General features: G+C 49.6%; 1 protein-coding gene across 2 annotated transcripts in view; it reads left to right on the top strand.

The window, feature by feature from the left end:
* The window catches only part of LOC147706648 (uncharacterized), a 74922-nt gene extending 61705 nt beyond the window's left edge, over positions 1 to 13217 (top strand). For both annotated transcript variants that reach the window (XM_086933148.1, XM_086933149.1), the window contains one exon: positions 10883 to 13217. In XM_086933148.1, the coding sequence (XP_086789274.1) occupies positions 10883 to 10945 (63 nt within the window). In that variant the 3' untranslated portion in view covers positions 10946 to 13217. The remainder of the gene's footprint in view (positions 1 to 10882) is intronic.
* The last annotated feature ends 278 nt before the right edge of the window (positions 13218 to 13495 follow it).

Here is a 13495-nt window from a genome sequence, read left to right as displayed (position 1 = left end):
TGAACTGGGGTGGCAGAGTGGGCTAAAGAACGGTGATGGATTAAACCCAGATATTTTGATTGGATGTGAGTGTTTGATTGGTTCAGATGCTCCGTCCATTACCACCCCCTTTTGTACCGCTTTTGGCCGCCATAAGTGTGGCAGGGTATACTCAGACGTGAGTCCCTTGCTCACTTTGCCACTGGATTCAAGCTAGCCAGGCTGAAGACGGCTGGAATGCCAGAATCCGGTCCTCGGAAGCTTGTTTCCGGTCCAGGGAAGGCATGGCTTGGCAGTTCGGGCTGGACTGTTCCCATGAGGCACAGGGTCAGACTGATTTGCATATAGCCATAACTGAACTGGGGTGGCAGAGTGGGCTAAAGAACGGTGATGGATTAAACCCAGATATTTTGACTGGGTGTGAGTGTTTGATTGGTTCAGATACTCCGTCCATTACCACCCCCTTTTGTACCGCTTTTTAGCCGCCATAAGTATGGCAGGGTATACTTAGACATGAGTCCCTTGCTCACTTTGCCACTGGATTCAAGTAAGTCGGGCTGAAGACGCCTGGAATGCCAGAAACTTGTCCTCAGAAGCTTGTTTCCGGTCCAGGGAAGGCATGGCTTGGCAGTTCGGGCTGGACTGTTCCCATGAGGCACAGGGTCAGACTGATTTGCATATAGCTATGTCTGAACTGTGGTGGCAGAGTGGGCTAAAGAACGGTGATTGATTAAACCCAGATCTTTTGACTGGGTGTGAGTGTTTGATTGGTTCAGATGCTCAGTCTATTACCACCCCCTTTTGTACCGCTTTTGGCCGCCATAAGTGTGGCAGGGTATACTCAGACGTGAGTCCCTTGCTCACTTTGCCACTGGATTCAAGCAAGCCGGGCTGAAGACGGCTGGAATGCCAGAAACCGGTCCTCGGAAGCTTGTTTCCGGTCCAGGGAAGGCATGGCTCGGCAATTCGGGCTGGACTGTTCCCATGAGGCACAGGGTCAGACTTATTTGCATATAGCCATGTCTGAACTGGGGTGGCAGAGTGGGCTAAAGAACGGTGATGGATTAAACCCAGATCTTTTGACTGGGTGTGAGTGTTTGATTGGTTCAGATGCTCCGTCCATTACCAACCCCTTTTGTACCACTTTTGCCCGCCATAAGTGTGGCAGGGTATTCTCAGACGTGAGTCCCTTGCTCACTTTGCCACTGGATTCAAGCAAGCCGGGCTGAAGACGGCTGGAATGCCAGAAACCGGTCCTCGGAAGCTTGTTTCCGGTCCAGGGAAGGCATGGCTTTGCAGTTCTGGCTGGACTGTTCCCATGAGGCACAGGGTCAGACTGATTTGCATATAGCCATGTCTGAACTGGGGTGGCAGAGTGGGCTAAAGAACGGTGATGGATTAAACCCAGATCTTTTGACTGGGTGTGAGTGTTTCATTGGTTCAGATGCTCTGTCCATTACCACCCCCTTTTGTACCACTTTTGGCCGGCATAAGTGTGGCAGGGTATACTCAGACGTGAGTCCCTTGCTCACTTTGCCACTGGATTCAAGCAAGCCGGGCTGAAGACGGCTGGAATGCCAGAAACCGGTCCTCGGAAGCTTGTTTCCGGTCCAGGGAAGGCATGGCTTGGCAGTTCGGGCTGGACTGTTCCCATGAGGCACAGGGTCAGACTGATTTGCATATAGCCATGTCTGAACTGGGGTGGCAGAGTGGGCTAAAGAACGGTGATGGATTAAACCCAGATCTTTTGACTGGGTGTGAGTGTTTGATTGGTTCAGATGCTCCGTCCATTACCACCCCCTTTTGTACCGCATCTGGGAGATGCGTCATGTTGTAAAGCCCTGTGCCTTAAGGAGGCGTTCCGGCACATGAACGCTTCCTAAAAGTTGCTGAGTGAAATCTACAAGATGTCACTCAGTCACTTTTGGGCCATGCTGCGTCAAAACCCTGCGCCTGCTTGAAGCAGGCGTAAGGATTGACGCAGCATTGTACAGATAGGGCCCCCCAGAGCATTGCTGGAGCTGCGTCGCGCTTGCGACACAACTCCAGCAATGCGCCACTTTTACAGCACAGATGCGTCACACATCTGTGCCGTTTTTGCCCCATGTAAATGTGGCGCATCCATGGTGGCGGAGCCCTGACGCACAATAACTGGCGCATCCCTGCTGATATGTAGGGATGCGCCAGTATCGTAAATCTGCCCCTAAGTATGTAAAACTGTCTCCTTCTTGTCGTCCCGGACTCTGCAATGTTTCTTTGAGAGGCTTTGCTCCATACAGGCGTGAGGTCTTTGGAAGAGCCCATTCGGTAAGAGATGAGCTTCACTTTGAGCTGCACAGCAACATTTGTTTTCCAATCGTTTTTAGGCCTTAAATGTTTATATGATGTTATTACTGCCCAGTAGTGGGTTGTTCTTTTCCTTTTTTTGGAAGTTGTCCTAGTCTTGTGGGAAGGAGTATTTTTTACAGCATTGTTTACCAGAGTTTTAAATACGGCCGTGGCAGTTGCCGTATTCCGCAGGTCTACGAGCCTGAAACTGCGCGAGGCAGCCGTCGAACGAGCCCGCCACGGGATGTGTAGTTTAGGGGTTCTGAATAGCCTTGGGTGGGATTTCGATGATGCTGCAGTAATAGGAGTCATTTTTGTAATCCTGCATTACTCTTTTCTGTGGAATTACTGATAATAACGCAATTACCGCCACTTCCTTTTATAAGAGTAATTTTTGGGGGAAATTCCTACAGTCAGGGCACATTTAGCAAGTGTGAGCGGCTTCCTGTTCTGCTGTTAGTGTTCTGTTGCCTTTAGCACTATTTTCTTAGCACAAAATGCATCTCCGCCTGCTCAATAATGGGATTAAGTTGGGGGAAGATCCTACCCCACATGCACATTTACTAAGCGTGAGTGGCTGCTCGCACTCGCTGTTCATGCTCTGTTGCAGTTAGCAGTATTTCTTGCCACAGAATTTGGTCAAAGCTCCAAATTTGGCATGTGTAGCAGCATTACATATATTTTTACAGTTTAAAATACACAGAACATTTCAATTTCTGTTTTCATATGTATATATAGAAAAGGAAAATATTTATTGGTAAAACGAGATTCTATCAGTTCACTTCCAGTGCTTCGATGCAAGTGGACGGACGGCATGATACCCGCAGGTGCCGGGCGCAGCATAGCTCCCTGCTGCACCTGTTTATTTTGAACGTTTTATAGAGCGCGAACAAGACCCTTACGGATATCAGAGCGCTTTACAAACAGAGCGGGATAAAAAGGCAAATGAGTAATAATTAAACAAATCATTTGAGCAAAGAAGTGCAAATGGTTACAATAGTCAAAGTTAAGGAAAGTTTAGCTTTTATTTAATCCTTTTTTGAAGGATGCTGTGGATGAGATAAGTCTGATTTCTGGGGGGAGGACATTCCATATCCTGGGCGCCATCCCTGAGAAGGAGCGTTTATACGTTTTTTTCTTGTGAAATCTCTGAGCTTTCAAAAGAAGATTGTCTGCGCTTCTTGTCGCTCTTGAGCCACCCGAGATTGTCAGTTTCTGAGCGAGGTAGCTGGGGGAGTTGTGGTTTATAGCCTTGTGGGTCATGCAGGCGATTTTCAGGTGTGTTCTGGCTTCGTAGGGCAGCCACTTCAAAGCTTTTAGATCAGGAGAGATGTGTGAGCGTTTTTTTGAGCCCGTGATAAGTCTGGCTGCAGCATTAATAGAGGCTTTTAATGGTGCGATTGTCGATAAGGGGAGACCACAGAGGGCAACACTTCCATAATCCACTCGAGGGATGACTAAGGCTTGGACTGCAGTTTTGAAATCCTTGGGAGGAAGGAAAGGTTTCAACTTACGCAATGAGTTGATTTGGAAATTAGCTCCCTTTGTTGCATTGCTGATGTGATGATGCATGTTGAGATTACCGTCGAGGGTTATGCCTAAAGATTTCGCTGAGTCGACAATAGTAGGTTGAACATTGAGAGCAGTGAGATGATTAAGCCAGGACTGAGTGATGGGGACTTTGGTGGGGGGCGCTATTAGGAGGAATTCCATTTTTAGCGCGTTAAGTTTGAGGTGGTTCTGCCACTCTTAAAAATCTCAATAACCTTTTTTGCAATTCTGTCTCTCCAAATGGATGAGAACAGTCAACAAATAAAGAAACAAAAGAGAAAACAAAATGCTCCTTATGTCCAAACCCAAAAAGCGCAAAACACTTATCTTATATTCCACTATATATTTTTATCAGTTTTTGAAACAATCTGTGTAATCTTATTGCCGTACATATATTAACATACACACAGAACAGTTCTTCTGAACTAACATTTAAGACTTAGATGTGCACAAACATTTAAAATATTTACATGTCACAAAACATTCCACAAAATACATGGACATATACTACATGGAAAAATTATATTTAAACACAGTGCACAATTTTGAAAGAAGAAAAGCCCAGTAAGAGATTAATCCAATTATTAGTTTAGGATCCTGGGTGATCATCAACACTTGGTAATACAGCGGCGACGTTTCAACCCCTGAAAAAAGCGTGAAACTTTAACCGTCTTGGTGGGGTCTTCCTCAGGGACTAACTGGAAGATCTGTGTGTAGCCTGTATGGGGCTTCCACCCTGTCATCTATTAGTGGCACTGTAGCCCTAATCGCGTGCTGTAAGTGATCTGTTCACTTCAGATTATAAAATGGTGAGCCATTCCTCCGGCGTCAGGCGCACGGGGCTCCATGTGGATTTCCTTGCAATAATGGGAAGGAGACTCCAAGGGGCCTCCCACCTCCTCAAACCGGCCTTCTATGGACTTCAAAGGCTCATTTTTCACCTTTTGAAACTTGAAAAGCAATGTTCTCTTTAGAATCAGAGCGACGGGCAGCCCTCGTCCTCTGTGTCCCGTTGGTAAAGGTTGCACCTGTGCACACCAGCGCAAGCATTCAAGCTTCAGAGACAGCAGATAACCAGGAATACAGCAACCCCTTGGTGGCACAGTGCAGCGTCTAATAAATGTTCAAAGCAGCCAGGGGATGGTCCGAGCCATAATGACCGGGCCCTCAACAGTAATGCCATGCGCATTGCCACCGCAAACTCCTCACAATATCCACCTTTACATTGTTTAGAGCGACACAATACGGTACATTTCCGTTAGAGAGTGTGTCTGCTTCATCACCCTTAAAGCCTCCGCCCTGACTGAAGCATAGCTGCGTAGATGACTGTGAATATTTTCAGATACACTCTAAAAATGACGACAAGTGGCGTTTGGTCTAGTGCACCCTGCTAGAGGGTTGCGTCACCTATGCCAGGGCAGTGGGTTGCAAGCATGGCACACAAGTATGTGTGCCTTGTTGACTCTTCACTTTTCTCTGCACCAACACATGCAGCCTGCAGTGTGTGTGTGTGAGTGTGGGGGTAAAGGGCCTCTAAGGGCGGCACAATAGGTGCTGAAACCCTAAGAGGTCTTCCCTGGTCACAGTGCCCTGGGTACTCCTGGTACCTTTTACAAGGAGCTTATCTGTCACCAGGGATGTGCCAATTGTGGGTGCAAAGGTACCGTTTTTCTGAATGAAGACAGGCCCTGGGGACCTGATTGGCAGGGAGGGACCCAGGGCACATTGTGGTAAATGAGTTCCAATGGCCATGTAGATAGAGTTAGTGGAGTCCTTTATTCAAGATAAGAGGTAGAGCAAGAGCAGACCCTCGACTGCAGCAGCAACCAGTAAACTGCCCCAGCATGGAATCCACAGTGTAATCAAACACAGAATACAGAATATGGAACACCATGCAAGTAAGTGCTACAAAGACTAGAAAGGTAACTTACAATGTACTACACACATAAAGTTAAAGTGCATAAATTGTCAGGCAAATAGCGGGGAGTAACCATGCAAATAGGGGCACTTTCCTGCAGTCTGTAACTGCGATAAGAGCTATCTCTGTGCTGTGGTTGGCTCGGAATCCTGATTTGAGGGGTCCAGGAGGTTGTTATGTTCCAGGTGCTCAGTGAGTTGCTGGTTGATCGCATTTTCAAGAACCTTCGCTGGAAAGGGAGCAGGGAGACGGGTTGGCAGTTCTTTGGTTCTGTTGGCGGATGGATTCTTCCGGAGGGGCCTCTCTTCAGCATGTTTCCAGTCCGCTGGGAAGGTGGCCGAGGTGATGGAGGCCTTCAAGACTTTCTTGAGCTTGTCGCCAATCGTCTTGCTCCGAGGATAAAAATATGGCAGGGACAGGGTCCGTGCGTGCGCCTGAATATATGGAGCTCATGATGGAGATTGTGGCTTTCATCAAGAGAGGGTCTCATCGGTTGAGTGGGTGTTCTGGGTCTGTGTTCTTGGGAGTTTGCAGGCTGACACTGCTGGTGGTGGGGTCGAGGTTTGAAGTTTTCATAGACTGCAGAGAGCTTGTCTTGGAAGAAGTCCGCCAGGGTGTCACGGCATTCTTGGGAGGGGGTGATGTCATTCGTGGTGGCTACAGGGTTGGAAAACTCCTTCACAGTGGCGAAGAGCTCCGGGCTGTGGTTCCTGCTGGCTTCTATGTAGTCTGCTAGGGTGTTCCTCTTTGTTTCTTTCAGGAGGCGGTGGTACTGGTTGAGTGCTGTCTTGAAGATGGTGTGGTCTCCTGGCTCTTTGCTGGTGTATCAGTCCTTTCTAGTTGCCGGCAGTTGTATTTGGTCAAGTTCCGCTGCTCTGTGAACCAGCTCACTCTTGTGGCAGTTCCCTTGGGTTTGGCTGGTTTGGCGGGGGTGATTGTGTCAGCACTCTGTGATCCACCGGGAGAAGTTCCTCGCAGCCTGACCAGGGTGGGATGCTTGTGGGATACAACCTTTACAACGCAACCATTACATCGCACTACATTTACAGCGCAGGCATTACATCGTAACATCCTTTACAACACGTCACTACAACGCATCCATTACATTGCATGTCATTACAATGCATACCATTACAACGCATAGTACCCCTACACTATCCAACCCTTACCCTACTGTTGCACCCCCCTGGAGTTAGAATAGTAATTTTTACCCCTACACTATCCAACACTTACCTTAAATGCAATGTAATGGTACGCGTTGTAATGGTATGCATTATAAAGGTATAATGCGATGTAATGGAATGCATTGTAAGTGTAGTTTTTAAAAAAGCGTTGTAGTGGTATGCAATTTAATGGAGTGCGTTGTAACGGATGTTGCGATGTAAAAACTGCATTGTAAAGGCATGTGTTGTAACGTCATACATTCTATGCTTGTCTGGGGGTGGACGTTGAGTGCCATATTCCCTTGTTCTTCTGATGTCTAATTCAAGTTTCTCTGCATGTTTTTGGGGGTCGCGGTGCTGTTATTGGTGGGTCCTGACATGGTGAAGTGTGTGCCTTAGCGGTTGGTCCAGGTGAGCTGGGATGCGTTGTTGTACTTCACTCTGTCGCTGGACATGAAAATGTGGCTGAGCGCGTGCCCTGTGATGTACGTAGGGCCGGCGATGAGTTGTTTGAGGCCGATGTTGCTCAAGCTTTCCAGAAGGGGGGTTGTGTTTGTGTCAAGGGGTCATCGAGGTGGAATTTAAGATCCCCTGGGAAGATGTAGTGGTGACGGGCGATGATGGGGCTGGTGTTGAAGAAGCTAGGGTGTGCTCCTGGTGGTCTGTATGCAAGGGTGCCTCTGATGCAGGGGTGGGGGTGAACTCAGGGGCATAATATCAAGCCATGGCGAAAAAATTATCGCCGCTTTATCGGTGGGAAACTGCCGATAAAGGGGTGATAATGGGCTTGATAATATGCTCTTTGGAATTCCAATCGAAGCCCATGGTAAATGTGAAGGACATCTAACATGAGCTTCGATTGGAATTCCATAGAGCATATTATCAAGCCCATTATCGCCACTTCATCGGCAGTTTCCTGCCGATAAAGCGGCGATAATTTTATCGCCAAGGCTTGATATTATGCCCCTCAGTTCTGCCAGCGGAGTTTGCAGAGTGTTTGCTGCTCCCTGCTCTGCTTTGTGCACAGAAATCAGCAAAACTCCGCCGCATAGCGGAGTTTATTCCCGGACACCCTCTCCATGGGTTTCACAAGTTGTGGAACCAACAATCTCTGCGCGATTCTTGAATCTATAATCATGGTGCCCCATGACCAGCAGGTGGCGCCGCGACTCCATGAATACTCATTCACCTTCCTGAGGAAACTTATCATTGACAAAGCAAAACTGCAGTTGAGCCAGAAGTGAAGTAAAGAATGTCTCTCTGGCAGACTACGGTGATTGGATTACCAAAGGTTTCTTTTCACTGCCTTGCTGCTGAGACCTCGAGATCACCCCCCCCCCCCCCACCCCCCTTCCCCCTCCTCCAACCAGGTTCAGCACCTCCCACCCTGCCCTGGTCTGGCCCTTATCAACAGCGAAGCCTCCGTGCACCCCCAGGCTCTGGTCCTGTGGGCGAGCTCCTGTGCAGTCATCGCTGCAATTAGTAGCGCCTAAAGCCGCAATCATTGGGAGTTTCGCGAAGCGCTATCCATGGATTGGTTTGGAGGCTTGTTTGTCATTCTTCGCCGCACGCTGCTCAGGTGTTCTGCTTGCTGCACCGGCCCCCCCACAGTTGGTGCATTGCACCCCCAGACCCACGCAGCAACGAGGGTAATATTCGTATACAAAATAAAAACATAGGCCCACATGCATCAAGCACTTTTTCATTCGCAAACGGTGCGATTCCTTAAAATCGGCCGTTTGCGAATGCAAAAGTGCTTTTTGGGATGCATGAAGCAATTTTAGAATTCGTAACATGTTTGCGAATTCTAAAATTGCGGGTGCTTTTAAGAAGCCGCAGATGTGCGATTTCTTAAAAGCAATGCATCATTATTTTAAAAAGTGAAAATTCGCAAATAGGGTGCCAAATTTACCGAGTGGTTGAACCACTCGGTAAATTTGGAAAAAGTGTTTAAAATGTTGAAAATGCTTTTTTTTCAACATTCATGTTACGGACACACATGTCCTTAGGACATGTGTGTGTGCAACATGATGCGAAAAATACATTTCAGGGGTGCATGGGTGGGTCCTTTGGACCCCCCCCTGCACCCATGAAATTTTCTAAGTGCCACTCGCAATTTGCATTGACTCCTATGGGCCTTTTGGCCCATAGGAATCAATGGGAATTGCGAAAATTAAGTTAAGAATTCGGTATTTCTTTGGGATTCGGTAAAAATTGCGATTTTTACCGAATCACAAAGAAATACCGAAAAAAATGATGCATAGCATTTTGCACTTCTTAATTTGCGATTCCTTATTTTTCGCAAATTAAGAAATGCAAAATGACACAATGATGCATGTGGGCCAAAAACCCTACCTGGGGATTTGACTCCTACACGGGACAAGCGCTGCTCTGCTCGGGAGTTTTTCCCAGTTCATGCTCCGCGTACAGCACGGAGTTCTGAAAAACTGTGCTGCGGCGCAGAGCGGAGTTCTTCCACTCTTGCGGCTCGCACATGTTAAGTTGGCGAGTGCGAGTGAGGAAAGTCCAATGTTAGACCCCCCCCCCCCTCCCCAGCGAGATTTCTCAGCGCGGGCGATAGCGGCAGGTTGCTACCACTCGCGTTGAGAAACCTTCCGTTCGCGGTGAGGGCGTTGCCTTGAGCGGACCATCTGCTCGAGCGGCAGAAAAAAGCTGCGCCCCTTGCCCGCACATGGCGCCTTTGTGCTCTTTTACAGCGCGGAACAAACTCCTTGCGGACCTCCATGGAGCGTGATGGGGATTTTTTGTCCCTCTCCGCGAACTCCACCCAGGACTAGATTGGAGCTTTCCGAAATCCAACTCAGGCAAATCATCTTCAATACTACATGCTGTCTGATGCATCTGCTCACCTCCCATAAGTCAATCTGACAAAACTAACTTAGGGGCCGATTAGGATGGCATCCCTGTGGAAAACGGGAACATCCACGACGTGAGCGGCGGTCCCGCCATGCCAATTATGATGCGCCCGCCACACTGACAGGCGCAACATGCATTTTTAACATTGCAGCGTGCGGTGCTGAAAGCACTGCCCGCCGCAATGTTAAAAATTAAGGCATGCACACAAAGCGGCAGGAACCACGCAGTGCCTGCCGCTTTGTGTATTCAAATGCAGGGGGGTACCACAGGTACCCCCCATGTGCACCCCCCCTCTCCGCCTTCACCATGGGGGCCTGCAGGGGGCCCCCAAAGTAAAAACTACATGCCTTTCCGTGTCGGCATTGGCGCCACGGAAAGGCATCTGCATTTGACCACCCTAAAAAGGCTGATGGTGTCTGGAAGACACCGCCAGCCATATGAACCCTTTTTATGCCCCGGCCGCAAGGCGACCGGGGCGGAAAAACGGCGGACGGTGTTTCTGTCCGCCGCGGTCCCCCCGCCATTGTAATATGGTGGAGGAAATAGGTGGCAGCCGGGGTTGGATGTCGGGTGGATCGCCACCACATGCATGGCGGTGGCGATCCGCCCAACATCCTAATGGGCCCCTTAATTTTTAGCCTTCAATTTCAAATTCCTTCACATTTACAGAACATTAAAAACATTTCAACTTTACAAGTTGCTTCTTTATTTATATATACTTTTTTAATCTGTTACTATTATTTAATTTTCTAAGCGGTAGTGAACCCCTGGAGTTGGCTTTGCGGACCCTCAGGTGTCCTCGGACCACAGGTTGTGATTCGCTGCTAAAGAGGTTTATAAATTGAGAAGCAGTAAATGAGGTCAAAGTAGCAGGTGTTATTTGCAGAGCTGAGAAATGAAAAAATGCAGTATTAATGTTAATAAAAAAGCAAGTTCTTATTATTATCATTAATAATAATCACCGTACATGTGCTATATCATCAAATGCATTTCTTACTTTTCAGTGTAATCTAGACTCACTTTATTTTCAGTTAACCATGGGTCTGGCTTGTTCCCTCCTCTTTAGGACGAGCGGTACCCGAGTAGTCGCGAGGACACAGCGCTGGAGCTCTGCACCACCAAGCTTTAGAGCCCGCTGTGCGGGTTCCACAACGGACCTTCTCGCTGGTTGTGGTACGATGTCCAGATACAGCGAATAACCCATGGTGCAGAGGTACAAGTCTGTCCATCCCCTCAGGGGGCACCCTAGAGCAGTCATCCTAGCACCCCGACACTGGCAGCGAGCATCAGCAGCATCATCACTGGACTGGAGGGACCCCGACACTGGGAGATAGCATCATCAGTATCATCACTGGACCGGAGGGACCTCAGATGCTTACAAAGGACGTCATCCTCATCATCTCATGTCCCCTAGCCTGGGCTGCTTCATCTAATGTCCCCTAGCTGGAGTTGCGTCATCTCATGTCCCCTAGCCTGGGCTGCTTCATCTCATGTTGCCTAGCTGGAGCTGCGTCATCTCATGTCCCCTAGCCTGGGCTGCGTCATCTCATGTCCCCTAGCCTGGGCTGCATCATCTCATGTCGCCTGGGCTGCTTCATCTCATGTCCCCTAGCTGGAGCTGCGTCATCTCATGTCCCCTAGCCTGGGCTGCGTCATCTCATGTCCCCTAGCCTGGGCTGCATCATCTCATGTCCCCTAGCCTGGGCTGCGTCATCTCATGTCCCCTAGCCTGGGCTGCGTCATCTCATGTCCCCTGGCCTGGGCTGCTTCATCTCATGTTGCCTTGCTGGAGCTGCGTCATCTCATGTCCCCTAGCCTGGGCTGCGTCATCTCATGTTGCCTTGCTGGAGCTGCGTCATCTCATGTCCCCTAGCCTGGGCTGCGTCATCTCATGTCCCCTAGCCTGGGCTGCGTCATCTCATGTCCCCTAGCCTGGGCTGCTTCATCTCATGTCCCCTAGCCTGGGCTGCTTCATCTCATGTTGCCTTGCTGGAGTTGCGTCATCTCATGTCCCCTAGCCTGGGCTGCGTCATCTCAGGTCCCCTAGCCTTGGCTGCGTCATCTCATTTCCCCTAGCCAGGGCTGCTTCATCTCATATTGCCTAGCTGGAGCTGCGTCATCTCATGTCCCCTAGCCTGGGCTGCTTCATCTCATGTCCCCTAGCCTGGGCTGCTTCATCTCATGTCCCCTAGCCTGGGCTGCTTCATCTCATGTTGCCTTGCTGGAGTTGCGTCATCTCATGTCCCCTAGCCTGGGCTGCGTCATCTCAGGTCCCCTAGCCTGGGCTGCGTCATCTCATGTCCCCTAGCCAGGGCTGCTTCATCTCATGTTGCCTAGCTGGAGCTGCGTCATCTCATGTCCCCTAGCCTGGGCTGCGTCATCTCATGTCCCCTAGCCAGGGCTGCGTCATCTCATGTTGCCTTGCTGGAGCTGCGTCATCTCATGTCCCCTAGCCTGGGCTGCGTCATCTCATGTCCCCTAGCCAGGGCTGCGTCATGTCCCCTAGCCAGGGCTGCTTCATCTCATGTTGCCTAGCTGGAGCTGCGTCATCTCATGTCCCCTAGCCTGGGCTGCGTCATCTCATGTCCCCTAGCCAGGGCTGCATCATCTCATGTCCCCTAGCCAGGCTGCTTCATCTCATGTCCCCTAGGTGGAGCTGCGTCATCTCATGTCCCCTAGCCTGGGCTGCTTCATCTCATGTCCCCTAGCTGGAGTTGCGTCATCTCATGTCCCCTAGCCTGGGCTGCGTCATCTCATGTCCCCTAGCCTGGGCTGCTTCATCTCATGTTGCCTAGCTGGAGCTGCGTCATCTCATGTCCCCTAGCCTGGGCTGCGTCATCTCATGTCCCCTAGCCAGGGCCGCGTCATCTCATGTTGCCTTGCTGGAGCTGCGTCATCTCATGTCCCCTAGCCTGGGCTGCATCATCTCATGTCCCCTAGCCAGGGCTGCGTCATCTCATGTCCCCTAGCCAGGGCCGCTTCATCTCATGTTGCCTAGCTGGAGCTGCGTCATCTCATGTCCCCTAGCCTGGGCTGCGTCATCTCATGTCCCCTAGCCAGGGCTGCGTCATCTCATGTCCCCTAGCCAGTGGAGTTCTGGACTTTTTGGTTCCGTCCAGAGGTGTCAGGGAACAACACCCAAAGACCCCGGAGTTCCACCTGCCTTGGTGCGCAAATGAACAGAAACACGGGCTTCTCGATGGTGGCGTCAAAGACCAAAGGTTTATTACTGCAGGGACACAGAAGTCACAGAATCTACACACGGGCAGAGACTAGGAGCCTGTTCGATTTGTACATTGAGGGTTGCTCCTTATATACTAAAAATTGTGCTTCAGGCAAATATTTCACATGCTAGTACATTCCTAAACCTTTGTGTCTTAAACAATAAATATTTGGCGTTACACAGGAACTGTCGATAATATCTGATGCCAAACATCACGAAGAGGGGTTCCCACTAGTCCATCACGATCCCTTGTCAATATTGCATTCAAGAGCCGGACCGCCTCATCGTAAAGTTCGTTACCTCCCCCTAATAAAGGCCCAGAAGGAAAGGAGCAGAGCCAGGTGCAGGAGATAGAGAAGCGGGATAAGAGATGTTTGTGGGTTGTAAATGGGCAAGGCTACCGGCTTCGGCCGCCTAATCATGATCGGAACAATGGACACGAGAACCAGTTCAGGT

Source organism: Lissotriton vulgaris, chromosome 7 (assembly GCF_964263255.1).
Source record: "Lissotriton vulgaris chromosome 7, aLisVul1.2, whole genome shotgun sequence".
NCBI lineage: Eukaryota > Metazoa > Chordata > Amphibia > Caudata > Salamandridae > Lissotriton > Lissotriton vulgaris.
Note: the sequence above shows the minus strand (reverse complement) of the source record. Positions and strands in the feature narration are given on the sequence as shown.